This window comes from Castor canadensis, chromosome 1, assembly GCF_047511655.1.
Source record: "Castor canadensis chromosome 1, mCasCan1.hap1v2, whole genome shotgun sequence".
Lineage (NCBI taxonomy): Eukaryota > Metazoa > Chordata > Mammalia > Rodentia > Castoridae > Castor > Castor canadensis.
In genome coordinates this window covers 152,615,168-152,642,487 of record NC_133386.1, presented here as the reverse complement: position 1 = coordinate 152,642,487, position 27,320 = coordinate 152,615,168, and the positions used below count along the sequence as shown (strand labels likewise).

The 27,320-nt window shown below is 37.5% G+C and overlaps 1 protein-coding gene across 3 annotated transcripts in view; it reads left to right on the top strand.

The window, feature by feature from the left end:
- Rras2 (RAS related 2) overlaps nucleotides 1-27,320 on the top strand; it is a 69,771-nt gene that overhangs the window by 26,746 nt on the left and 15,705 nt on the right. For 2 of the 3 annotated variants that reach the window (XM_020177982.2, XM_074041900.1), the window contains exons 2-3: nucleotides 26,018-26,105; nucleotides 27,067-27,169. In XM_020177982.2, the coding sequence (XP_020033571.1) occupies nucleotides 26,018-26,105; nucleotides 27,067-27,169 (191 nt within the window). Of the gene's footprint in view, nucleotides 1-24,518; nucleotides 24,541-26,017; nucleotides 26,106-27,066; nucleotides 27,170-27,320 lie in introns of those variants that run through there. The other variant, XM_074041897.1, reaches the window with a different exon arrangement.

Below are 27,320 nucleotides of genomic sequence, written 5' to 3'. Positions count from 1 at the left end.
ACACAGTTGAGTTGTAGCTAATTATAGTGAACTGATCATTGTTAGTGTATGCTTGCAGTACAAGGAGTGACACCAGAACTTATTAATAGCTACACTTGCATTAAATATACATTTTTAATGCAATGATGAGGTTAGAAGGACTATTAAGACATTTCCAAATATGATCTTCACCTAAAAACAAGGATGAGTTCACATGGAATGTGGTGCACTCAGTGATAAGAAAACATAGGAAAGGCAGCAAGCACTTTAGGAATGGAGGCTAATAAGCTGCCAGTTGGAAAGGTTGCTAAATCTGAGCTTTTCCTCATGAAGAAGGTTCTTTCCAACCAGGTCTAAAGTGGTTTTAGGAGGTCCACAGCAGCCTGTTCTTCCCACTGTCACTTGCTCCTGGGTGATCAAACAAACGTGCACTAACAAAACATAAGACCTGGCAGAACTAAAAAACAGATTTAGGAGGCCCAATGCAAGGGCCTCAGACATTTTGACACTTTTTGATCATTCTTCAAAGAGTAAGTATAAATAAGGAGGAAATTTATTGCCACATGGTGGAGGCCTCCTGCCCCATCCTATTACCCTTTTGTCAAAGGAAATTTTTTGAAAGCACCTAAAATTTGCTCTCAGTCATGCTAGTGGCAAGGAATCATATTTGGTGTATGGACATTCCCCAAAAGGAATTTATTTATTTACTAACTTTATTTATTTATTTACTTACTTACTTGCCATTAGTTTATCTTATCGGTATGTTGCTTAAGTTACTATGAAGGTTAACTTGCATTTTCATAGTGTCCCACATTTTATATCCCAAACTGTAAAATGGTTGTCAGGGTCTTGAAAAATAAATTTTGAAATAAATTTAAATTATTTTGTGTTTTCCTTTTTACCAATCATTCTATTTAAAATAAACTGACAGTATTTTTTGTGCCTTTCAGAAAAGTTCCTTTCCTGTGCTTTTATTTCAAATCATTTTTAGGTAGTATTTTTGTATTACCTTTTCTAAAAAATTGACTAAGGGAATTTCTGGGCCAATCTGAAGTTTAATTTTGAAGGGTGTTAATGAGTTTTTACTGTCTACAGCTTTTATTTTGTTTATAGATTGACAATAGGTAAATGAGAACACCTAAGAAATCATTAAAAATTTTTGTCTTGATCAATTTACAGTCTTCATGTCAATTGACCTCTGGTTTTGGTATCAAGCACAGACAAATATACAGTCATTCTAGGTACATTGCCGTTTAAGAAAACAGCTTTAAAAAGATCTGTTAGAACATGGGAAAAAAAGATCTTGCTCTTTTGTGGTTTTACAGGGTGCCAGAGGTTTGGTTGCTTGTATGTTTCACTCAATTGCTTTCTGTTCAATGAATAAGATCACCACCATGCATTACAACTTTGCAGACTCACTGCAAAGGAAATAGCAGGAGGTAAAATGACCTCAAATGAATGTGGCTTTTTTGTGGGGTGTGGTGGGTGGGCAGTGCTACAACTAAATAAACAAATTCAATTATACAGGAACAAAACCTTTATTTAACTCATCTTTGCACTCTTTCACACTGCCACTTTTTCTGGTGTCATTCTTTGTTCTTTAAACACTTTTACAATGATTAGCTCTTTGTAAACATGTAGCAACTGTAGCAAAATTATTTTGTAGCTTTGTAGTCTGATTTTATCATCATTTCTCCAGGTTATTTTTCTCTTTTGGGTTGACAGCTACTTGTGAGAACTTGATGGTTTGAAATCTTAAGACTAAACCCTTTCGTGATATCATGTTGGGTTCTTTTTGCAAGTTTGTCAGGAAAATTTTTGATGTTTTGATCACACAACTATTTTTATCCTGAAAAATAGAACTGATTTTGTTTCCCTCCACCAAAGTCTTTTGGGTAGGTTCATGACCTTTTATTAGTTTATTATTTATTTTATTGGGTGGGAGCTATTTTGAAAATATCCTCAAAGGGGAGAGAGGAGAAATCTTTTGCTTTGTATATTAGTTTGCAGTTACCTGTGTTCCTAGAGAACGCAGGGAGCCTGGATGAATGACTCCTGCAGTGCAGGTCATGCTCACAAAACCTTCAGCATTCGTTATTACCAAACATTAGGATTGACCATGTGGGGAGAGAATTTGAGAAAATCTGGACTTTTATTCCATAAATCTGGAGAAAATAGGGGGTAATACATGTGTTTGGTTTTCTGAATGTGGCTTTCAGTGTAATGTTGTGGTTTGAAGCATAGAATTGAGCCAGTGTTTAGAACTGTATCTACTCCAGCATTTCATTAGTGAGATGATTTTAAGATACTTATGTCTCCTTTTCTTTATCTATAAGATGAAGATGATAAGAGTGCCTATTTCATGGACTTACTGTGATGTTTCAGTGACTTAATATATGTCTTCAATAGTACCTACTGTATAGCAAGCTCTGTTGATATATTGTTACCAAGTCTGTATGTGTGACTCAGAGTTTTCCTGAAGAAGTTTGAAGTGTATAACTTAATTTTTCTAAAAGCCGGTTTATAGTTACTTTTTTTTTTTGTGCAATAATGGGTTTGAACTCAGGGCTTTGTGCTTGCAAGACAGGCACTCTGCCACATGAGCCAATTCAGCCTTTTTTGCTCTGGTTGTTTGGAAATAGGGTCTTGCTCAGGCTGGCCTGGGTGCCAGTCTTCCTATTTTAAGCTAACCTCTGAAGGTGGGATGGGTGGCTCATGCCACCATGCCCTGCTTTTTTGAGGTAAGGTCTTGAAGACTTTTTTTTTTTTTGACCTGGGCTAGCCTGGAATGGGATCCTCTCAAACTCAGCCCCTCATGTAGGTTGGGATAACAGGCAAACTACTATGCCCAGCTTTTAGTTGAAAATGGGGTCTTGCAAACTATTTGCCCAGGCTGGCCTCGAACCACAGTCCTCCATTCTCAGTCTCCCAAGTAGCTAGAATTATAGGTGTGAGAAGAATCAACAAAATGTTCATGCTGGTGTTGCTTTTAGTGTACACTGTCTGCCTTCCTCAGGAAGGATTTCTGCTGTCTCAGCTGATCCACTGTCTGGCTTAACTGGAGTGACCATAGCTTGAAGGAAAGTGTTGAGCCCCACCTGGCTGGGCACAGGTGCTGCATGGTATGGCAGGGTTTTAACGCTTTTCTTAAACGGATATTTATGAAACAGGGCATCCACGGACACTTGAGTATTAAAAGAATAAATGCCCATATAGGATTTATTAGGAGTAGTGATTGATTCACGCAACAAAAATTTCTCCAAGGTTTATGTGCAAGGTCTTAAGGAGTTTATGGAAACAGTTTTCATTTCTTGTCAGAAATAGAGATGTAGTCCTAACTGAGGGGAAAAAACATAATGGAAATGATTGCTTTGTTCTTCCTGCTGTGCTTGAAAATGACCTCATTCTCCTTTAGAAATATATTTTATGATTGTCTTCTTCATATACTTAAGAGGTTTGTGATTTGTTTTATAGAGGAAGATCCAAAGAAAAAACTAAATTCTCCTTTCTGTGTCTTATTGATAAACACTACATTTCCTAAAAATAGTTACCTGTTAATTTTGTTTCCCACATGATTTAGTGAAATGTAATATATTTTTATTAGTAAAGATAATCTACATCTTGATAGGTTTGTCTTGTACTTTGCAAGTGAATCTGTTTCTGGTAAGATGTATAAAATTTAGCTTCTGTTTTCCTGTTAACTTAGATGATTAAGAATCTGAAATTACCTACCTCTCCAAACACTGGTAGTGATGCCAGATGGTAGCACAGTCACATCTATGCTTTCATAGAATTTTATGCTAATCCTTCTCTAATATGTACCACGCCAAAACTATAGTGACTCTTCCATTCTAAGGCATACATTTGTTGAGCACCTCTGAGAGTCAACAAAAGATTTTTTTCTTTCTGTTTTACCTCCTAACTTGACTATTATTAGTGGACTCTTTGAGGGCAGGGAGTTGATACTCATTTATATTTCTTATTACCAATGTCTGATTTGCATTTAGAATTATGCTACTGCAATTTTAGATTCACCTCTATACATGTTAGTTGAAATGAGTTTCATTAGAACACTTTTGGTAGGGGGAGATGTAAAAAGGAGGGCCTGGTAAGTGCTGATCAGCAGTTAAATGCTGTTTCTACTTCCTCTGCTTTGTACTCTTTCTCTCTCTTCTGGTTGACTTGTGCTGATGCATACTTCACCAAAGCATTAATTTTTGCTGATGCCAGTGAAGTGTAAGAGTAAGAATTTATATTTTGTCATTTATGATATACTATTTTTTTTGAGCATTTTTTGATTATTGTACTGTGCCACTGTCACTTTCTAGCATGTACTAGGGAAACATGGAGTCACTCTGTTTGGGAGACAAAATTTAGTCCACAGAAGATAGAAGAAGGACCATACTTCTTACTTGGGCTTGTAATCTAGTGTTCTGGATTACTCTTTCTGCTTTAGAAGAATCTGCTTCAGAATTACTTTTTTTTTTGGTTACTTTTTACTAGTTCAAGATTACCTGTCTTGTTCATAAATAAATAGCTTCGTGATTATGAAGCTTGGTATTTTTTCACCCTTATCACAGTAAACCAAATGCTTGCTTGAAAAGATAGACCAGAATGGTCTCCCTTTCTCTTGTCCCCAGGAATCCCCAAACCTAGATTTAATCTTAGTGCTAAAAGAAACTCCTTAGTAGATCTAGTTCTTTTCCTTAAATTAAGCTTTAACGTGAGTGATTAGAAAAGTCTTATATTTCCCTCCCTCCCTCCTTTCCTTCCTTCCTTCTCTATTTTTTTTTTTTTTTTGTGCGTGCTAGGCAAGAGCTATATCATTGAGCCACATTACATTTCCAGCCCGTGGTTTTTTGAGACATGGTCTTGCTATATAGCCTAGGCTGAAACGCTCTATCCTCCCACCTCAGCCTTTTGAGTGCTGGAAGATGTTATTTTTAAAGAAGAGCTTTAGATTTACAGAAAACCTGAGAAGATGGTGCAAAATGTTTCCATATATGTGGTACCCAGTTCTTCTGTTATCATCTTACATTGTATAGTACATTTATTAGGAAGAATGTGCCAGTATTGATACAGTATTGTTAACTGAACTCCATGCTTTATATTCAGATCCTGTAGTTTTTATCTAATGTCCTTGTTCTGTTCCAGGATCCCATCAGGTACCATACTACACTTACCGGTCATGCCCCCCTTAGGCAATTTTTGGCTGATTTTATTTGATTTTGATGACCCTGACTATTTTGAAGAGTGTTCATTTTGTAGAATGCCCTGATATGTGATGGATTTTCTTGTGACTGGACTAGGGTTATGGGTTTTTGAGAGTAAGACCCCAGAGGTGAAGTTCCACTTTTCAACACATCATGTCCTGGAACATACCATCAATTTGATTTATGACCATTTCTGTTAACACTGATTCCCTGGCTTGAGGTAGTGTTTTTTGTTTTGTTTTGTTTATTGAACCCAGAGCCCTACGCTTGCTAGGTAAGCTTGCTAGGTAAGTGTTCTACCACTTGAACTATGCACCCAGTTCTTAGGTAGTGTTTGGTTACTCTCCAGGCCCCTCCCCCACTTTTCCATATTCTTCAGGAGGAAGTCGTAATTTGTAGCCCATAATTAACAAGTAGGGATGATAAATAATTTTAAATTACTTAACTGGTAGAGCTTTAGTTTAAAAATTTATCTGCAGTTACTGAAACTTTTGTTTTTAACAAAAACATGGCTGTTTAAATAAAACATTTGAAATACGTTCAGAGAAAAAAATGCATTCAGAGATTGGTTTGGCAAAAATTTTCAAGCTTTTTCTCATTATTTGTTTTAGTCTTTGACATTGAATGGAGTTCCTCTTTACTTTTTATGCTATTATGTAAATGATAATTGTTTTGGAAAATAATGAGAAGAAAATGTGAAATAACATTAGTCAAACATTCTTGAATAAAATTTGACTTTTGACTTTTTTTAAATTGCTTTTCTGTAGTAATTTATGCACATATTACTTCTAAATTGAGGACTTAGGTGATATGTAAATTATGATTAGAGACCAGAACAACTCAGGACCCAAAATGATCAAGGGAAAGCACCTTGTTGGAAACCCCCATGACAATAAACCTCTCCTTGTAGTTCCCGTTTGTGTGTTTCAATTATAAGGTTTATGTTAAAATTAGATCAGAATTTCCATTGTAAATACTTAACTTCATAATTGTGTAACTGCCATATGAACTTGATTGTAAACATACACCTTTAATGATGAATCTTACTTGAATAATTTGAGAAAGGTTTATTGAGCTTGCAAGGTAGACAATAGATGTAAAGTTTCACATTTTAAGAAAATTCAAGGATGGGCTTTGGTTCTAAAGATGAGCTTTATTTTCTATTTTTTTTTCTGCAGTGAGGATGTAATATTTGAAAGGTAAACACTAAACTAAAAGTAATAAAAATTTCTCAACATATTGCCCAGGCTGGTCTCAAATTCGTGAGCTGAACTGATCTTCTGCTTCAGCATTCCCAGTAGCTGGGACTAGAGGTGTATTCCACCACACCTGATGCCTGACTTTTAGTCTTTTTTTTTTTTTTTTTCTCATTTTTTTGGTGGTGATGGTGGTGGTACTGGAGTGAGAACTCAGGGCCTTGTGCTTGCTAGGCAGACACTCTATTGGTTGAACCATACCCTCAGCCTTTTTGAGTTTTATTTATTATTATTATTTTTTTTAATAGGCTCTTTTATGTTAAGGCAGGCCTGGCTCACAGCCCTCTTGCATAGCTGGTATGACAGACGTGTACCACCATATCCAGCTTTTATTGGTTGAGATGGGGTTTCTCTAACTGTTTGCTGGCACTGGCCCAGAACCACCACATTCTCCTAGCTAGGTGTGAGCCACCTGCCTGGTTCTTTTGTTCTTTAGTGGTTACTTTTGGGCTGTATTATTTGACTACTTTCCTAAAACTACTAGAATTTAAGAATCATTTAATTCTATTTACACTCTTTTACTTTTTGTGTTTTTGTTGACCGAGTTTCTCATTCTATGTCAGAGAACTTTGATTGTGTATGTACGCAATAGATTGGACTGCAATTTATACTAGGTACTATGAAACGTTCTTATCATGTATTCATCTTGGATAAATGACATATACAAAATAGGGAGACCAAATTTTATAAGAAAGTCTATTGGTTTCATAGGGCTGCTGCTGTAGCAGATTACCTCAAAAAACCTGTGGGTTAAACAGAGGAAATTTGTTTTCTCATAGTTCTGAAGGCCAGAACTCCCAAGTTGTTGGAAGGGTTGGTTCTTTCTGAACCTTGGGGGGGTGGGGTGGGGTTGATAGTTCCATGCATCTGTCTTAACTTGTGATAACTGTACATAATAGTCCTTGGAGTTCCTTGGCTTGTAGGCAGGCACTCACTCCAGTCTCTGCGTCTGCCTTCAGGTGGCCTTTTCCTCTGGGTCTTTTCTTTGTCATGTGCTTGGATTTTCCTCTCTCCTTTTTCCTTATAACATAGCAATCATTGGATTTAGGGCAGGATGATCTTACCTTGAGCCTCTTAGTTACTGCTGCCAAGGCACTGTTTCCACATAAGGTAATATTCACAGGTAACAAGGATTAGGACTTGGAAAGATCTTTTTGGGTGCTACTGTTCAACCCACTACCATCAATAAGTCTCTTCTTGAATTTGCTAATAAGCCTGTGAATGGACTTTTACTAAATATAATAATAGTTATAGATTCTGACCTATTTATATGTATATAAATGTGATTCAGAATTTAGTTGCATGTTTACTTTTTCTTCATGTGGTTTACAATTGATGTGGCATTTTCACTATGAAATTAGACTGAACACATAGACAAACTATGATTTGTGACTGTAAATGGTGTGAGCAAGGTCTTCAATTCCACGAACATGTGCTGTTTTATTCTTGACTTTTTTAACCTACGTACTTGGGTATTTTTGTAAGATGAATGTTTTTGTGGTTCCTTTTGACATAAATCATTTTTGTCTTTCACTTAAGATTTTAAATTTGTGTGGCATGGGAAAGGATTTTATAAAAATCACTCTGAATTGCCAGTGGATATATGAGATTAAATAATCAATAATAAGGGTGGTCCTTGGTGTGAATAGAGTAACTTTTTGAGAAATTCTGTCCTATTCTCCAGGCATGTAGTTTTGAGGAAAACTGGTGAGAGCATTCTTTCCTTGATGTGAAATTTAATTTTTTTCATTAGGGAAATAAAGTAACAATGGTACAGGCTTAATAAGGTTTTAAAAGTTTAGTTGTGTATAAACTGATAGTTATAATATTTGGCAATGTAATTTATAAAAGCAACAAGCTTTTTTTCCTCCTATCTATCCTTCACCCACATTAGTCTGTTTTGGTATTTTGTAGCATATATTTCAAAAGTTGATCATTTTTTATTCTGCTTGTTTATATATATTGTTTCTACTAAAATGTAAGCTCAACAAGTGCCATACAATGCCAGTTTTATTCTTACTCAGGAAACTGTATCCTGGCTCCTTAATAGTGAGTATTGCACAAAAATCTATTGAATGAACTCCATGTTGTGGATACTTTGGAAATCCATGCATGGACACTTACTCCTTGTAATTGGCTGTTGACTTTTCTGTGCTGGATATCCCATCACATTAGGCAATCACCTGCCGAAGGCATGCAAGTTATTAACACTTTCCACAATTACAGAGCTGCTTGTGTGGGTGTCTTTGGTAGTTTACATTGTTAATTTCCTTCATTCCTGGCTATGTTCCTATGAAATAATTAAACACACTTAAAATATATAGTACTGAAGTGACTTTTAAGTATAATTTACCTAAATTTTCCTCAATACATTTCAAATACTTTTAAAACAATGAAAGTTTTGCCACAAAATCTTGAAAAAGTATCACAAGGTTGTTTTGATTGCATCTGTGTGTTGGTTCTTGGCTAACCTTCTCAGGCCATTGCACAGCAAGCCTGGAAAGGAAAGCAGCAGCCAATGTAGGATAAGATTAGGACACTGAATAAGAAAGAATTCTTTCTATGTCGAAGATAGGTACTTTAACTATAGAGTGACCAATAATATAGATCTCAGTTTGCCTAGGATAGTTCTGGTTGTGCTTGGCTGTCCTGATGCATCTCCTTTCAGTCCCAGTTCATAAACAAGTTGGTTACCCTACTTAATCTCTCTGTTCTTAATTTCCTTTTCTGTATAAGCGAGATAGGATGGTGCCTGGAACAAAGCAAATGCCATAAAAGTTTGCTGTCACCCTTACTATGATTATTTGACCCATCAGCAACACCTGTTTTATCTTTCCCAATTTCTTAAAATACTTTCTGCTCTTGTCCTCTAGGCTACCATTTTCTTTGTTCTCTTCCTACTATTTTTGCTGCTCCTTCCATTGGTCCCAGTCCTTAACGCTATTCTTCTCTCTGTCTGATTTTGTCTTATAACTTAATACCATCTGTCTGCTGCTGCCTCTCATTTTTCTTCAGTGCTACCTTTTCAATGAATCCCAGACTTTTTTCTCTGCTAGGTGTCTAATATATATGTTAACAGAGCATGCACAAAACCACTCTTTGTTCTTGTCTACCTCTCCCTCCTACTAATGTGTTCATAACCCAATCTTTCCACAGCAGTTAGTGTTACTTTTAATATGGAGGGCAAAACACTTTATTCTCGTTTCAGACCCCTTGAGTAGGTTTCATTTAATTTAGAATATAAAGTCCATAGTCCTCACTGTGGCCTATAAGGATGAGCCTGCCTGTCTGTTGACTTTACAAACTCAGTCACTATTCTTTTCTACTGGTCTCTTGTAGCCACAGTGTCCAGCTGTTCCTTAAAAAATGTCACACATGTTCTCAACTTAAACTCAGTGTTCCCTCTGCCTGCAGTGATCTTCCTCTGGATAGCAGCATGGGTCACTTCCTCACTTGATCTAGGATTCTCTCCTCAAAAGTCTCATTGTCAGAGAAGCTTCCCCTGTCCACCTCATGAAATGTCACATCCTCCCTGTCTGGGTTCTGTTATTGTTAGTCTCCTTCATTTTTCCTTTAGAGTTTCACATCATCTTAGACATATTAGTGTTTATTTGTTGATGGTCAGCCATTAAAGAAACCGCAAGCTTTGTGAGAGAGACTGGGATTTGATCCTCAGCTTTTGATATGGTGACTGGTATGTTGTAGTATTTGTAGATTGAGTGGGCTGGTGAGTGAACCTAAGGAAAATTTCATGTGAAAGTTTTACAGTTGAGTAGAAAGTGGGCTGTGAAAATCACTTCCCTTCTAGTTTTGCATCTACAGACCATTCTCTGTTCAAGAGATGAGTGAAATTGGGGTTTAGGATATTGGTCGGTAGCAGTGGATAGAGGGGAAAGGAAATGAAAAAGGAAGTAACAGCCCAGACTCGGGGACCAAAAGTGACAGCTAGAAGTGAGTTGGTCACCTCCCTGCTTATGAGGTATCCTTAAGTTTGAAATGGAAGAGAACCAATTTTTGAATGCCCATTTTGAGCTAAGCAATATACTGAGTGCTTTATAATATAATTTCATCTTCACAATATCATTTTCAAATTAGAATCATTATGTCCATCTTATTGGTGAGGAAATTGAGGTTTAAAAGCTTAAATAATTCTCAAGGTCATATAGCAATTAAGTGTCATATCCAGGTCTGACTGATTCAAGTTCATGTTCTTTCCTCTGCTACATAATTAATACCTAAAGGGGGAAGTCTATGTGCAATAATTTACATTTCACCTGATGTTTTAAAGTTTATAGAACATTTTCATGTGTCTTATTTCACTCTTTATTACAAGCTTTTGGTAGTAGCTATCACCTCAACTTTTCAAGCAGTTAACCTCAATATAGTATTGAATGATTGGTTGCAAATACTACAGCTAGAAAGTAGCAGAATTAGAACTATTAACAAACAAACCTTCCTTACTTAAAATCTGATGTTCTTTGTGTAGCTTAAAAACTCAAAAGAAATTATTTAGCACCTACAAATTAATATTTGACACACTGTATGAGTTAAATATGTCATGACAAAATTACAGAGCTGAAAAATCTTGGGATCATGAAGAGCAAATTCCTCTTAAATAAAAGCTAAAAGCCACGAAAGAAGTTTTCTCATCTAGAGCTGGGACAAGAATCTAGCTTTTATTACTAAAGATTTTATACTTAATCCATCTAGGTCTTTCAAAACCCTTGCAATTCCCATCTTCATTGATGTTTCAAATTTCAAAAGCTACCCCCCTCCAAAAAAAAAAACAAAATCCCCTCCTACCTGTGTCTCTCAGCAGCCCAGTTCTTACTTCCACACATAATGGAAGTTAATCAACTCCTTGTGTATCTTTCCAGAGATGCTTTATACATCGAAAGCAAATACATAAGTGTGTATATTTATTTTGCAATATATCTTGTAGGTTACTCCATATTAGAACATGAAGTCATTCTTGTTTTTTGGTTTAGTTCTGTTCGGTTATAATGCCTAGGATCAAACCTAGGGCCTCATATGCATGCACTGTATCACTGAGCTAGACCACTCACTGGCCCTTGAAGTAATTCTTTTTTCTTTTTCTAAGGCTTTATTTGTATGGAGTAAACTTTTTATAACTTAACCAGCTATCTACTGAAGGACATTTAAAGGTGTTTCCAGTCCTTTTTTTTTTTCCCCTTGGCTGGGTTTGAACTTAGGGCTTCGTGCTTACTATGCAGGTGCTCTCCTGCTTGAGCTCCGCCTCGTGACCTCCAGTCTTTTAAACTAAAGGTAATTCAATAACGAATGACCTTGTGCATGTTTTTGTATGTGCAGATTTATGTGTAGGATAAATTTCTAGAAGTGAAATTGCTGAATCAAAAAGTATCTGCTCTTGTATTATCTATTTTTTTTTTCCAGTGCTAAGGATTAAGCCCAGGGCTTCAGTCATGCCAGGCAAGAGCTTTACTACTGAGACCCCCTCCACCCTGAATTCCTGTATTTTTTTTTTTTTTACATTGACATACTTAGCTTTATTCTTAATGTATAAATTGATTGTTTCCACTTTGAGTGAAACTTCTTTTGCTTGTCTTTTCTGTTTGGCAGTATCTGTTTATAATTAAATTGATAATCACTTATTTCAAGAGAGTTGTTTTTAAACTGGTGTGGGCTATGAGCTGTACTGTTAATGGTAGGTTAAAGAAAGTGTAACAGAAATAGCATTTCTTTGGAGTCAGACAGGATTTGGATCCCAGTTTTACCAACCTGATTTTGTGACCTTTGACTGGTTATATAATTGCTGAGTCTCAATATTTTCATCTGTGAAGTGGTGGTAATTACACCAGTCCTACAGAGCTGTTGTTTAGAATTACTGTTTCTCATCAATTCTAAGACATATTACCCACATCTCCCACATTTTAATTTCTCTGAAATTGACATGCCTTATAATCAAAGGCATGTCATAGATGTATTGGTAGCATTTTTTTTTCTAGGCACATAAAATAATGGTGACTTATAATTGATGGCGTCTTAGATGAGATGAAATAGAGTAAATTCACATATCGGAACAAGTGAATTGTGCTAGGGTGTGGTACAGGCAGAGGAAGTGTAGAGTGAGGGAAAGCTTAGGCTTGGAGTAAAGAGGATGGGATCCTCTAAGATTATAGCAAAGGAAGCTTCATTCTAGGTCAGCAGTGAGTAAACCAGAACCATACCCAGTGGGAGGACAGCACAAATGGTTTATAACACAGGGGCAGGTGTTGTCCAGGAGCCTGACGTATGCAAATTAAAATTAGGGAGAATTGCTGGGCTTGGTGTACCCCTGCAATCCTAGGTACTCGGGAGGTAGGGGTAGGAAGGAGGATTGTAGCTTGAGGTGGTCCAGGCAAAACTGTAAGACCCTATTTGAAAAACAAACTAAAAATCAAAAGGACTGGGTGTGTGTGTGGCTCAAGAGGTAAAGTGCTTGTCTAGGAGATCTTGAGTTCAACTTCAATCTGTAGTATTACCCAAAAAAAAAAAAAAAAAAAAGTTGGCGGGTGACATGATGTTAGTCTAGGGCTGAGTTTAAGAACTGTGTCCTGATTTATAGCAGGAAGACTTTATAAGAATAGGGCTATGGAGAAAATAAGCACAAATCATATCTAATAAAGATTTATATACAGGATATATAAAGTACTCTCACATTCAACAATAAAGACAACCCGGTTTAAAAATGGGCAATGATTTAAATAGATATGTCTGCAAGGAAGATATACAAACAGCCAGTAAGCATGCAGAATGATGCTCAATATCCTACTGGGGAAATGCAAATCAAAACTGCGGTGAAATACCATTTTGTACCCGCTAGGGTGGCTTTAATCAGAAAGACAGATGTTTACTGATAGGTGTAGATGAGAATATAGAGAAAATTGGAACCTCACATCCTGCTGTTGTGAATGTAAAATGGTGCATCCATGTTGCAAGCCAGTCCCTCAGAAAGCTAAAGCAAAATTACCATATGGTCTAGCAATTCCTCTACTAGGTATAATGAAAAATATGTCCATACAAAATCTTGTACATGAATATTCGGAATGGCCAAAAATATAGAAACAGCCCACTGTCTACCAGCTGATGAATTAATAAATTAGTATGGTTTAACAATACAGTGGTATACCATTAAAAGGAATGAGCTGCTATGGACATGTATGAACCTTGAAAATGTAAAGCAAAAGAAAAAAGCCAGACATGAAAGACCATGTATAGTATAATTCCATTTATATTAAATATCTAGAATAGGTAATACTATAGAGGCATAAAGTAGATTAGTGGAGTAGGGCAGGGAGTGGATGAGGGAGAGGGGAAATGAATTAGAGGGTATGGGATTCCTTTTTGGGATGGTGAAGAAGTTCTGGAATTTAAAAGTAGTGATATTGTACAACCTGTGGATGACCAAAAACCATTGACTAGTGTACTTTAAATTAGTGAATTTCATGGTGTATAAATAATATCCCAATAATGCTCTTAAGAACATGAAAAAAACGAGACCCTACTTGTAGGAAGGGTCTGTATTCATTATGACAGACATTGTCACTGTAACAAAAGATTTCAGAGGAGGACAGCCCAATTATAAGAGCTCACATCAGAGCCAAAACATACATTAATTGGGAAAGTAAGTGCAAAGAGGAAAGAAACCTAGCTGTATTGGGGTTTGGGAATAAAATAAAAGTACTTGTTGCCATTGTAGTATTATGTCAAGGTACCATGAATAACAAAGCTAACAATACTGGGACTTTGTATTAGTACTGGCCCTGTGAGGGCTGTGTTGTATCTGAACCTGCCAAGACAACTCAGGGGACTCCAGTGTGGGGAGGATTCTGGTAGGGAGAGCTGTACAGTGGGGTAGAATACAGGCTAAACCTGTAGTTGTGGCCTCCAGAAGTCAGTTGTCTGGTCCATCAAAAATGCATAGCCAAGTTCAGCATTGCACTGTTCCAGCAACTGTGGTTCACATGAAATGGAGGTAACGAAGACTAACTTAGGTAGTGGCTACAGGAATGGAAAGGATGGGGTAGATATGTAAATTCCCTAAGAGAACAAGGTTTGCCAAGGCAGGAACTGTGAAAGATACTCCTTGGTGTGAAGGAGAAAATGTAGTGGAATTTACTAAAATCATATATGGGAATGGTGTGAGGTATTTGTTAATGTTCACATATGATATACAGCAAGGCATAGATAGCTCTTTGCCAGTCATCACTTTCCCCCTCTCCCTCCTTTAAAAAACAAAACAAAAAATAGGGTCCCACTATGTAGTCAGGCTGGCTTCAAAGTCTTGATTCTCCTACCACAACCTGACTGCTGGGATTACAGTATGTACCACCACTCCTGGGGATAAAAGTTGTTAATTCTTATTCTTATAACTTCATTTAGGTTTTTTATATATTGTCTGTTAAAATAAGAATATAGTAATTGGGGTGAATATAGAGATAAGAACAACAAATATTTAATAATTCAAGGGAAGTAAACTAAATAAACTAACTAAAAAAATAGGTTACTGGCAGTTTACAGGTTTATGCCTGTAATCCCAGCTACTTGGGAAGCAGAGAATGGGAAGATCATGGGTCAAGGCCAGACCAGGCAAAAGTTCCTGAGACCTCCTCTCAGCTGGTATGATGGTGCTTGTCTGTGATCTCATCTATGAAGGAGGCCATAGGTAGCAGGATCTCGGTCTGAGACTAGCCCAGGCAAAAGCATTAGACTACCCGAAAAATAACAAAAGCATAAAAGGGATGGTAACATGTCTCAGATGGAGGCCCTGAGTTCAGACTCTTGTACTGCCAAAAAAAAAAAAAAGATTCACTGGCTAATTGTTGCTAGGTGGCTTCTAATTATTATGCCAACTCTAAAGGATGAATATATAGTTATCTAGGTTGTACCTGCTTTCGGCTTCTCTTATTGGCAAATGGTCTGAATGTGGTGTAGCTATGACTGTTTCTCCTCCTTGTTGGCAAACTCCACTGTATGTACTAAAAATGTTCATGTGTTCTTGTCCACCCAAAAGGTTAGTTTTGTAAGTTGTAGTAGAGTTATGGAGGGAGGGAGAGAAAACAGGAAGAAAATTTTTTCTTTCTCCCCTTTGAAGACTCTGAGTTTGGAGGAATATAAGTGGTGAAGAATAAGAAAAGGTCCTGTTAAGGAATTGACATTGTGAAGTGGTAGTTTTCCCTCCACAAATAATTTCCCTTTCACAGAGTCAAGCATACTTTTTCCATTTTGCTCTATGCATGAATGTTATTAAAGGTTCATTTTAATTTAGATTTTTTTTCTTTTTTGAAGTGCTGAGGATGGAACCTAGGGCCTGTCTCTCTTGTATGCTAGGTTAGTGCTCTACCACTGAGTTACATACCCCCCAGCCCAGATTTTTGCTTTTGTAAGAGTTAACATTGGTTCATTGGTTGGAATGAACTGTCTCATGCTACAAATGTGTTCTAATTTACATTGATAGTATTCTACATAGTGTCTCTGAGTGAGATTTTGCTTTCCTAAGGAATTATTAGTTTTAATTTGGAGTGGCAGGAACAGTGGGAAGAGAAGGGGTTAGTCGTTTTTTATACCTTGAAGAAGGCTAAGGAGTGTGGTGGTATTGAGAAGTTAGGACAGGTTGAGGAGTCTGGGGTATGCAGTTTTGGTTTGGCTGACTCTACTCTGAAAAAGGAAAAGGAATTCTCTTCCTGTTTCTTCTTGGGCCAGATGAATGTGCTTGAGAGGTTAGAACTGGGGTTTTAATACTGGCCAAAAACCATATTTCAGTGGTAAGTCTTTTGACCTGGTCAATGTATATAATCACAATTTACAGAAAAATTTCCCTGGGAAACCAAGTACCAAATAATTGCCTTAGAAATAAACTTTCATAGTAGAATCAGCTTGTAAGTTGACTTTGCGCTGTGCTTTTGCTGGTGACACACCAGGTCCCTTGATCTGTAACCACACACATTGCATAAGATGTATAAGTGACAGCTGAAGTTACATAGGAATCCAATGAAAATCACAGGGTTGCTTTAGGCTGTGAGACAATTAGCAACATTGACTGAAGCTCTCACTGAATTTTGTGAAACTGAAGGGATTACTGGGCTCTGTACCTTTTATTATTGTTCATTACAATTCTGGGGCATGCTTATGGCGATATATATAGCTATACATGTTAAATGAAATCCTAATTTCAGTCAGGAAAAATACTTGAGTGAGTACTATCAAGCACATTGCAGACAACGTTTGACCTAAAATTTAGGGAGGTCAGAACGTTGGAGGGAACAAAGGTTTTCTGTGATTTGACAGCTGCTGTTAAAAAAGTGTTACAAGAAAGAACCCAGCTCTGGTACACAGCTGCCTGAAGTTGCTGTAGTCTTCTCTAGTGTTACCAAAGGAATTCACACTGCTCTTGTTTTAGAAAGTGAGACTGCTGACAGCTAAGAAGGCTCTTACTGAGCTTGGGAAACCAATTCCTGACTTTTCATTATGATCTTCATTCTAATTGGGTTTCCCAACAGCTGATATTTTGAGATTCCAGCTATGTGCAAGGTACACACAGTTTAACTTCAAGAAAGTTCTAAAATGTATGAGCTATTCTGTGGGCACATCAAATTAAGTTATATATGTCCTGGACATATATGACAGAATTTTAACTGGAGCCCTATTTTAGTTTTGTTAAAGTCCCAAAGACAGAATAAAACTGAAGATGCCCAGTTACCCTCATATTCCAAGGACTTGCATAGAGGGTTGCTTTGAAGTGGTTTTGCACACTTAGCCCACACTTATCTCAGGAATAAGTGTTGAGAGTTCTGACAAGGGTGTTTTGGAGAGCTGTTAGTGTGTGGTGTGTTCTGTGTCCATACCTGGCCTCCTTACATAGAGGAGGATACTACTTTAAACTCCCTTCATTTAAGCCAAATGATAGGAAGGGTGCCTCTAACAGAATCATTCTGAGAGTGTGATACGTCCCCTGGAGTTTGGGGAACATAAGGATTAATATGCAAATCTATGGATCAGTAGCCCTGAGGCAGCACAGTGCAGAGAAAGGAAGAGGCTGAATTGTTGGTGGAATGCCCTTGGGAAGACAGTAAGTGTTTCCTGAGCTTCTGGGTGGAACTAACTTAAAGTTACCTAGAATGGGACACAATGTATGGATGGCCTCCTAAAAGATGATATGAACCAAGAGGAGGGACCCATGAAAACCCTACAGATTCAGGGTTGGAGTTGTAAATGGCCAGGTCTCACTCAAGGCCTGAGAATTTTATGTCATAGTTTCCCACCTTGGGGATTCTCTCAAGAAGCCCACAGGCTGTCATGAGAATGTTAGCCTGAACATCACATTTCATTGGTGTGGCCTTTTGATTCTACCTGCCCTCTTCTTAGCCCTTAGCTGGCCGCACTCCTTCATCTTCCACTTAGAAGGAGCCAGAGACAGACTTGGTCAGGGCAGAGGAGATACAGAATAAGAGGGAAGAGAGAGGGAAGATGATGGCTCTGTTTCCTTCCCCAGTTGCAGACCTCTCAGGTCAACTTAGGAATGGGAGAAGATTTAATTAAGATGAGTACTTCCTAATGTGATTAAGACTACACTGGACATCTTGATTATTGCAATTGCAGTGTTCGTGGGGCTGAAAGTTATTTGAAGGATATCTATAATCAAAGAATAGAAAAAATTATGAATCTCAGATTTGATTCAGGAGCAAGGAAAAACTTACAGAGGAACTATAAGGAAAGTTTTATGCCTATAACCTTATTGATCTTAGTCTTACAAGTTTATGCATTCAATAATTGTACATTTATATGTACACATGGATGAAAAGACAAGCAGCTATAAAAGGAAATTACAAGTATCACTTCATGGTATACATTAGGCTTGATATACATATTTTCTAGTTTATTACTTTTAACAATAAGACAGATTTCTTTTTTTTTTTTTTTTTTGCGATACTGGGGTTTGAACTTCAGCCTCATGCTTGCTAAGCAAGTAAGCAAGTGCTCTTCCACTTGAGCCACTTGCTCAGCCCATTTTTGCCTTAGTTATTTTATGGATAGGGTCTTGAGTTTTTGTTTGGTACCTGCCTCTGACCACTATCCTCCTATCTGTGACTCCTGTGTAGTTGGGATTTCAGATGCACCACCACAATCTGCCTTAATGTTTGAGATGGGGTCTCACTGACTTTTTGCTGGGACTGGCATCGTGCCACAATCCTGATGTCTACCTCCTGAGTAGCTAGTATTACAGGTATGAGCCTCCATGCCTGGCTAGAACTACTACTATTATTTTTTGTGGTACTGGGGGGTTGAACTCAGGCTTTGTGCTTGCTAGGTAGGTGCTCTACCACTTCAGCCACTCCCAGAATTTTTTGAACTTTGAAAAAACCTGTTATCACCTTAGGGATAAGAGATGATTTTCTTTTGCTTTTGTGGTGCTGGAGATGGAACTCAGGGCCTTGAGCATACTAGGCAAGCACTCTACCACTGATCTACATCCCCAGTCCAGGGTAAGAGACTATTGAGATAAGAATATACTGAGATTGTTTTCTGGTTGGAGTGTTGAAGGCATTGCTCAGCCCGTGTGAGGTGAGTTGGGCTTTATTGGCTATAATTTATTAAGGCTTACTGGTGTCATATGCTGTACTTTGTACTTCACATGTAGTGTATTTACTTTTCATAATAGTCCTGCAAAGTTAGTATTATCTCCATTTCATACACAGGGATATGAGGTTCAGAAAGGTTAAAAGAATTCCTCAAGTTTCCCACAGATAGTACATGTGGTAGAGCTGTACCCTGTCCTGAGTTATACCTTAGTCACTTTCCACTCTTTTCTGTTGTCTCCCTTGCTGGCTTCACACAGTTGGAGATGCAAGTAGGACAGAATTGGGATAACCCCAGCTAGTGCTCCTAGCAAGAACGAGGGGAAAGGAGGGTACACAGCTATCCCAGGTTTTATGGCAGACCTTCAGTCCCCAGGGGCAGCTGTTGGCTTCTCCCACCCTCTGGAAATGGGAGTGGTTCTTTGCTTTTGTCCTCTCTGGGAGGTTTTCCTTTTCTGTTACCTTTCTTTTTTGTCACATTTAAAGTGGCCATTGGAATATGCACTCCTTAAACCAGCTCTGTTGCCATGTTTTTCTTTTGAGGAAGATACTTTAATATTTCCAGGGATTTAAATAGCCAGCAAGTAGGATGGCATTTGGATTTGAATTTTGGGTCTCTTACTCCAGAATCCTACTCCCTCCCTCCCTATTGTTGTTCTGGGGAGTACATTGTAACATTTACAAAAGTGCTTGTAATATACCTTAGTTAGATTAACCCCCCTCCATCATTCTCCTTTATCCCCCTTTTAGAATAGTTTCAGCAGGTTTCATTTTTCTATTTATATACATGAGTACATAATATTTTCATCATATTCACCCTCCTTCACCCTTTCCTTATATCCTCCCCCCTCCCACTGGTACCCAGCTCCCAGACAGGACCTGTTTTACTTCCTTTTCGCTATTTTTGAAAAAGAGACATTTTTGTTTGTATAAGTACAGGGTGTTTCCTTGTGACATTCCATGTATACATGTATTATATCCTGGGTTGGTTCATCCCCTCCATTTTTTCTCCTTTCTACCTTAGTCCCTTCCTTATGGTGATTTCAACAGGTTTAAATATTCTATATTCATTCTTATGTAGTAAGTACATCAACCATATTCACCTTCCCTACTTCCTTCTTTCTTTTACTTTCCTCTTCCCATTAGTGCCCTCCCCTTAGCACCCTCCCCATAGTTTGACCTGGTTTTTATTCTTGTCCTTCATTGTTTAGGTGTCTGTTGTTCATTGAGATTTTTGTCTTGGTATTACGTCAATCTAACCCCCCTCCATTGTACTTCCTCGCCTTTCCCCCATCCTTTGCTACTTAACAGTTTTTGGTGTGTTTTGTTGTATCTTGCAGAACCCTACATTTTCTTCTTATGATGCAGCTTGCAGCAAAGATTTGATAAATGTATTAATTCACAGGAAGTGAGCCCTCATGAATTCTCATATTTTGGTTTATTGTGGTTTGAAAAACAAACATGTTTTTGTGGATAAAAGTGATAATAGGAAAATGCTGACTTACAATGGAGGGGAGGAGAGAATCACTGAATTTTGTACCTAGACTGTCTCACTACCCGATCTCTGTAGTGTGGGGGCAAGGAATAGCTGAGTGAACTAAGCAGAAGCTCAAGGACACAAGAATGTGAATTTGTTAGTCTTATTCCTTATTTTTTGTGGTATTCATTTGATAGGCCAATAAGAGAAGGAAAAATTTGAAATGATGTGAATTTTATTAAAATAGCAAGAACTTTAAGACTATGAGCTTAGGATCATATCTAAATTTAAATCAAAACTCTTTTACTTATTAGTTGGGGAGCCTTGAAGTAATGTAATTCTCTTGCCTCAGTTGTAAAGAGTCTGTAAAAGGAAGGAGAATCTACTGGAAGGGTCATTGTAAGAATTAAATGAGAAAATGTATGAATCAAGTAATAATGTAATATTGTCAAGTGCCTGCTGTTACTGTGGTTGAGGATATTTCACTTTTTAATGGAAGCAATGGGAACAGGAAGGAGGGAGAATGTTCCTTACCATCAGAAAGGCACAATTGTAAAACTGAAGGCACTATGACCTCCATTTCAATACTAGACCTGCCAGTGATTGATATTGAAGACCTCAGTACATCATGCTGGCAAAGTACCTGCCCTCATAGAGGAATGGGAAATATAAATTAAAAAAAAAAAAAAAAAAGCGTGTTGTTGAGAGAGAGAATGGGGTGTGGGTGCGGAGGGAGGAGATAATAATGGAGAGTGTGAGAGAAAAAGAGCCTAGAATATAATTCTGAACAAGAGAGAAAAACAATGAGGTTTCTAGGTCATTTGGTCTTTCATGGAGTGAAATGAAGGCTCAGGATCAATAGAGGATCCCTCATCCTCTTTTCTTTTTTGACTCTCTGTAGTTCTTACACCTTATAAGATTTTTCTAAAAATTAATTTTAGTATGAAATTAGTCAAATATATGCGAAAGTTCCAAGAGTAGTGTAACATACACCCCGTATACACTTTACCAGATACAGTGGTTTCCTTAGAGGACACCTAAGACTTTCCTGAGAATGGCTCTGGGCCTAGAAATGCCCAAGCATTTGTTTACAACTCCCCAGTGGTACCTGAGATCAAACTTCCTGTACTTTTTCTACACCAGAGTAGAAGACTTAACCATGTGCTAGATCCGGAGTTTCTCAGACCCTCCAATAGATTCCCAGTCCCAGTTTGTAGACCAGACACCGCCCTGTGGCAGTGCTCAGGAACTACATTTTTCACCCACAGCTTGGTGACAGGAGAAAGTGGGTTGTCATTCCTGCCTACTAAATGTGGAAGGAGCTCATTCTCTTTCCTTTTCCTTTTTTCTCCTTAACATAGTGTGTTTGAGTAGTGAGTTGGCTGTTCTCTTAGGAGGCCAAGCAGAGTGACTTTTGTGGTAAAGAGGCATGTGATAACATGCTGGTTTATCACAACATAATATTCTTGTGCTGTTAAGGGCTTTTGGCAACCTTACACAGACTAGTTTTTATCAGGGGAAATAGATCTTTTTGCTTGCATGGGGTAGTGTCTCCAAACCTAAAGAGATGGAACTTCTTTTGTCCTTTTATGACCTGGGAGGCATCCTGCCCTTTGAGTGGGGCATTCCCTTTCTTCTGGCTAGGACCCTCCCCTATACATCTTTTCATGTGCTATCCCGAAAGCATTGTGCTCTCCTCACCTCTCTCTCCTTCACTGTGTTCTTCTGAACCTTTTTGTTTACTCTCCTTCCATGAGCATCCACTGTCTAGCTCAAACCAATACCATACTTACTCCTTCCTTCCTTCCTTCCTTCCTTCCTTCCTTCCTTCCTTCCTTCCTTCCTTCCTTCCTTCCTTCCTTCCTTCCTTCCTTCCTTCCTCCCTCCCTCCCTCCCTCCCTCCCTCCCTCCCTCCCTCCCTTCTCTATCTACATCCTTTCTGCACTGTGACTGGTGACTTTTTTTCAGTGTCAGGAGAGATTGTTTTCTAAGTACTGGGGCTCTATTTTAAAGTGAATGTATACATACTTCCTATGCATAATTGCACTCTTAATCTTTTCTGAGCAAACATGTAATTGGTGCTTCATGCTGCTTGTATTCTTTGGCCTGCCTATATGCTGAACTTCCCAATCCCCTTGCCCCCCCAGTAGTAGCTCAATTAGTGAATGTTGTATAAAAGGCAGTGGGCTCTGCAAAAAAAGAGACCTTGTCCATTAGGACCCATCCATACTAGAATTGTAATTTTGAACAGCCAAGAGAACAAGAAAGTGGTTTGAAAGGTTTCAAGTAGTGGGAAATGAGGCACAGATCAAACTGAAGGATCTTGTGTACAGTGCAGAGAAATTATTGAACCCAGTAAACAACAGGGAGCTATTTAATTTATACATTCCTTAGAGGTATAGTCCATATACATACAAAAAGTTCACAAATTTTAAATGTATAGGTTGATGGATTTTTACTTATGTATGTGTCCATGTAATTACTGCTCAGAAAATATTTTCAGAGCCCCAGATGGATACTTTTATCTTGATTCACAACATTAGGTACCAAGTTCCAGAGATCATGTGGTTGGTCTGTGGTATAACTAGGACTGGAATTATTAAGGCTGCTCCCCAAGTTTGCAAGTCTTTATACTTGAATAAAAACACTAGTTCAAGTATTTAACTGCATGGGGAAAGTAATACAGTTAGTATTATGGCTAACATGGGTTAGACATCACATATTGGCACTTTATATGCATTACTTCATTTTAACTGCTCCACAGGTTTTTTTACTATTCCTATTTTGTAGGTACTGAATGTTAGAGTCTTGAAGTGGTTTGCTGCAGGTTCCACAGCTAGGAATCAGCAGAGTCAGAATTAAACTCAGGACTGCCCATCACTAGAGAGTGATTTCTGGTTGGTGGCCTGCTGCCTCAATTACTGAGTACCTAAGTTTAAGTGACAAAAATGTTTCATTTTTGTGGTAGGAGGTTATGGTTATATTTGTTAGCTGAATTCAGTGAATGCTCATTTTATATGTATTCTGGCCTGTTGCTTATTGGAAATAATATGAAAGGCAAAGTTTTTTTCCTTTCCCTTCTTTTTTTTTTTGTGGTGCTGGGAATTGAACTCGGGGCCTTAAGCATGCTAGGCAGGCACCCTACCACTAAGCTCCGCCCCCAGTTATGAAAGGTGTTTTTCTATGACAGTCAGCTCTAGAATGATGTTCCTTAGGTGGAAAAATCTCTCAGTGAGAATGACTTTAAAATTTACATGTAGCAAGAAGATGGGTCTCTAAATAAATTGTGAGAACAGGATAGTACAAAATGAGATGCAGACCTAAATACCCAGAAATACCCATAATTAATTTGTTTTAAAAATTAATGTAAGTGGAATAAATGCATGCCCATGTTAGCATTACAAAATTAAAATGTTCAGCTTATATTTTAAGAACTAACATCCAAAGGAAATATGAAACGTCTACAGCCACTAAAAGGAAAGCAATTAATTACAATGACTTCAAAGTTACATAAATCAACAGTACATATTATTGTCTTAATTTAGTCTCAAAATGCAAAACATCATCATATTTGAAGAATTCTGGCTATTAGGCATGGCTTGGACATTTGTAAAAATGTACTTAATATTTATCCATTCGTTTTATTTTCAGCTACAGTAGTAGGGGTAATGCAGCACTTTCAGGCATAAAAGGTGATAGAAGATGAAAGCTTTGTAAGCATCAGACTGCTGCAAATAAACATGTCTTAAGAAACTAATTCTAAAAGTATAAGTGGCATGCTTTATCCAGCTTACTTGGTGAAAGACTGAAGTTTTATGTTGTTTAGAATAGTGAGTACAAACAATATTGTTGCCAGTTGTACTTAGTTTTTTAATTCTTTATTATTATTATTATTATTATTATTTTTATTATTTTGCAGTACTGGAGTTTGAACTCAGGGCCTCACCCTTGCTAAGCAAGTACTGTACCACTTGAGCCACTCTTACATTTACTTTTTGAAGAGGTGTAACTGCCAACAAGTAAGTTCGGCATTGTTTTGAGGAGCTGGGGGTATGGCCCAAGTAGAATGCAAGGGCCCTATGTTGTTTAAAACCCCAGATCTGGGCTGGAGTGACCAGTGATAGAGCACTTTCCTAGCAAGTACAAGGCCCTAAGTTCAAACTCCAGTAAAACCAAAAAAAACCCACAAACAAACAAAAGCACAAAACCCCAGATCAGCGCAAACAAGAAAAGATCGTTTTGATACTTGTTCATTTTAAATGCGGATGGGGTGATGGTAGAGATGATTTCCTACTAAAAGCTATTGCTGTTGGTAAATGGTTCATTTATAGACTTTGTTACTAGAAAGTCTAGTTACTAGACTTTGTTTCTAGAAAGAAATAGGATTATGGATAATCCTTTCTGTGGTTAAGATTATTCCTAAAATATAAATAAAATGTGAAACATCCCAATAAAATTAAGTGTGTAAATGCCTGATAGCAAGCAGATTATTAACTTCCTTTGCCCCCTCCCCACAGCCAAAGGGGTTTCTTTTCTGTTTAGAGGACCTACTTTTGAGAAGCTTTCTGAACATAGGTTACTAAGCCAAAGGATGTCCCTTAAACTGTGTCCCCTAGAGCCAGCACCTGCTTCTGCAAACCCTTGTTTGAAGAATGACTTAACACCCTTATTGCAGATTCCCAGCATTGAGCTGTCTTTCTCCAAGTCATTCCCTTAGGTTTTGTAATGAACCAGTGGGAAGATGGGCATTCAGGAAGTCAGTACCTTGTAGAGTAAAGGAGATCTCAGAACAGAAGGGTGATGTCAGTGTTTTTAGTTAGTGCCCTTCAGTAAGGTAGGAATACTTTCTCTCAGATTATCTTATTTTTAAACCCTTTTAAAAGAAATTTATGATATCATAACTGTCCATTCTGGCGATAGTTTAGAAGATAACAGTGGGCCGGGTTTGATAACTTAACAGCAAAAAACTCCCCAAAGGTATCAGCGAAAGTTTGAGATTCCTGCAGATGAAATAATCCAGAAATGATGTTTCCTAATCATAATACATAAAAGCAGCTGGAGGGTGAATAAGACAAAGTAAGAAAAGAAAGTGAAGGGTAGAATGTTTTTGGCCTCTTTTTGAAATCTTTTTTTTTTTTTTTTTTGGTTCTTAGGACTGATGCTTATATAAAATTAAAACAGGTCTGAGTTATAATTTCTAATTTTTCTAGAACTTGAGTTCTGCATTCTCATTCCTAAATAATTATGAACAACTTTATAGCATATCCTTTGCAGTCTTTTTTGCATATTTCAGATATGGAGATTAAGAGATATTTAGTGGGGAGTGTTCTGAAGAGCACCTTTATTAGGGACAATTTATCCTACCTATCCCATGGTAGGATAAACAGTAATACAATGAAAACATTTTAATGGATAAGTGGAATTTGATAAGGTAGATATCAGTATGTAGGTAGGCAAGTAAACATAAATTTTAAAATCAGTGTTTTTGTTTTTCAGTCCTATTTTGTAACAGATTATGATCCAACCATTGAAGATTCCTACACAAAGCAGTGTGTGATAGATGACAGAGCTGCCCGCCTAGATAGTAAGTAAAGTTTCATAGTTCATATTCTATTTTACAAAGTCCTGTTTAAAAAACATTATCTGTGATGTTTTGCTGGTTCAGGATTTGTTTGTGTATATGGTACTGGGGATTGAATCCAGGGCCCCACAGATTCTGGGCAAATACTCCACCACTGAGTTATATCTTCAGTCATTCTTTGATGAGTTTTGGTTGATGAATATACGTGTTGGTCAATTTAAATATTCCTCAGTAAATGAAAAGTAAAACAGTAATTGGATTGATCTTGTTCTGGTAAAACTGGTCTTGCTATTATAACTTGTTGAAATGTATTTATTGAGACTGTTGGATAAAACATGTCAAAGCTCAGTTCTTCCTATCTTTTAGTAAAGGCTAAAATGGGGTAAGTGACTATAGGAAAGGTTCAGTATTTGTTAACTTAGAGTTTATACACAAAAGCTTTAACAAATAATGTGCTGGTTAAACACTTCACCCACCCATAGAATAAAACCCTGTTCTTATAACTTGTGTGGTTCTTTTATTCACAGAGATTAAGAAATACATCTATATGCTAAATATGGTCTTTTATGTGGGGGATGTAATAATCACAATTTCTTTCTTGAATTTACATGTATCTTTTTCAGTTCTTTACATGGAAAGGAGAAATATCCAAGTGATTTCAGAATTTATCTGATTCCATCTGTCTAAATGTGTGTGATATTTTTAACCTTGTGATTGGTATGCTAATATATTCTAACCACAAAACCAATCTGTGCTGATGAAGATAAATTCTGAAACTGTCTGCCATTAGATTATGTTTGTCTTTGGTATTAAGGATAAAGTACTAAGAAAGGGCTACTGTTTCCTCTTTTACAAAAGTTGGAGGCTCTACAGAGGACCCACACAAAGGGGGCCTGCCCTTGTGGGGAAGCAGTATATAAAATGAAAACATCAACATGGTTCCCTTTGTTGCTTTTTTCTTTAGTTTTGGATACAGCTGGACAAGAAGAATTTGGAGCCATGCGAGAACAATATATGAGGACTGGCGAGGGCTTCCTGTTGGTCTTTTCAGTCACAGATAGAGGCAGGTTTGTACCAGTATTAAAATGTAGGCCACTGTTCCTATTTAGATCACTATTTTATTGAATTTGGGTTGCTGTTTTTATAGATATAAGAAAAGTAGTAAGGACTAAATGGAGCACAGAGCTTGATGAATTCTTATTTAAGGCCATATTGATT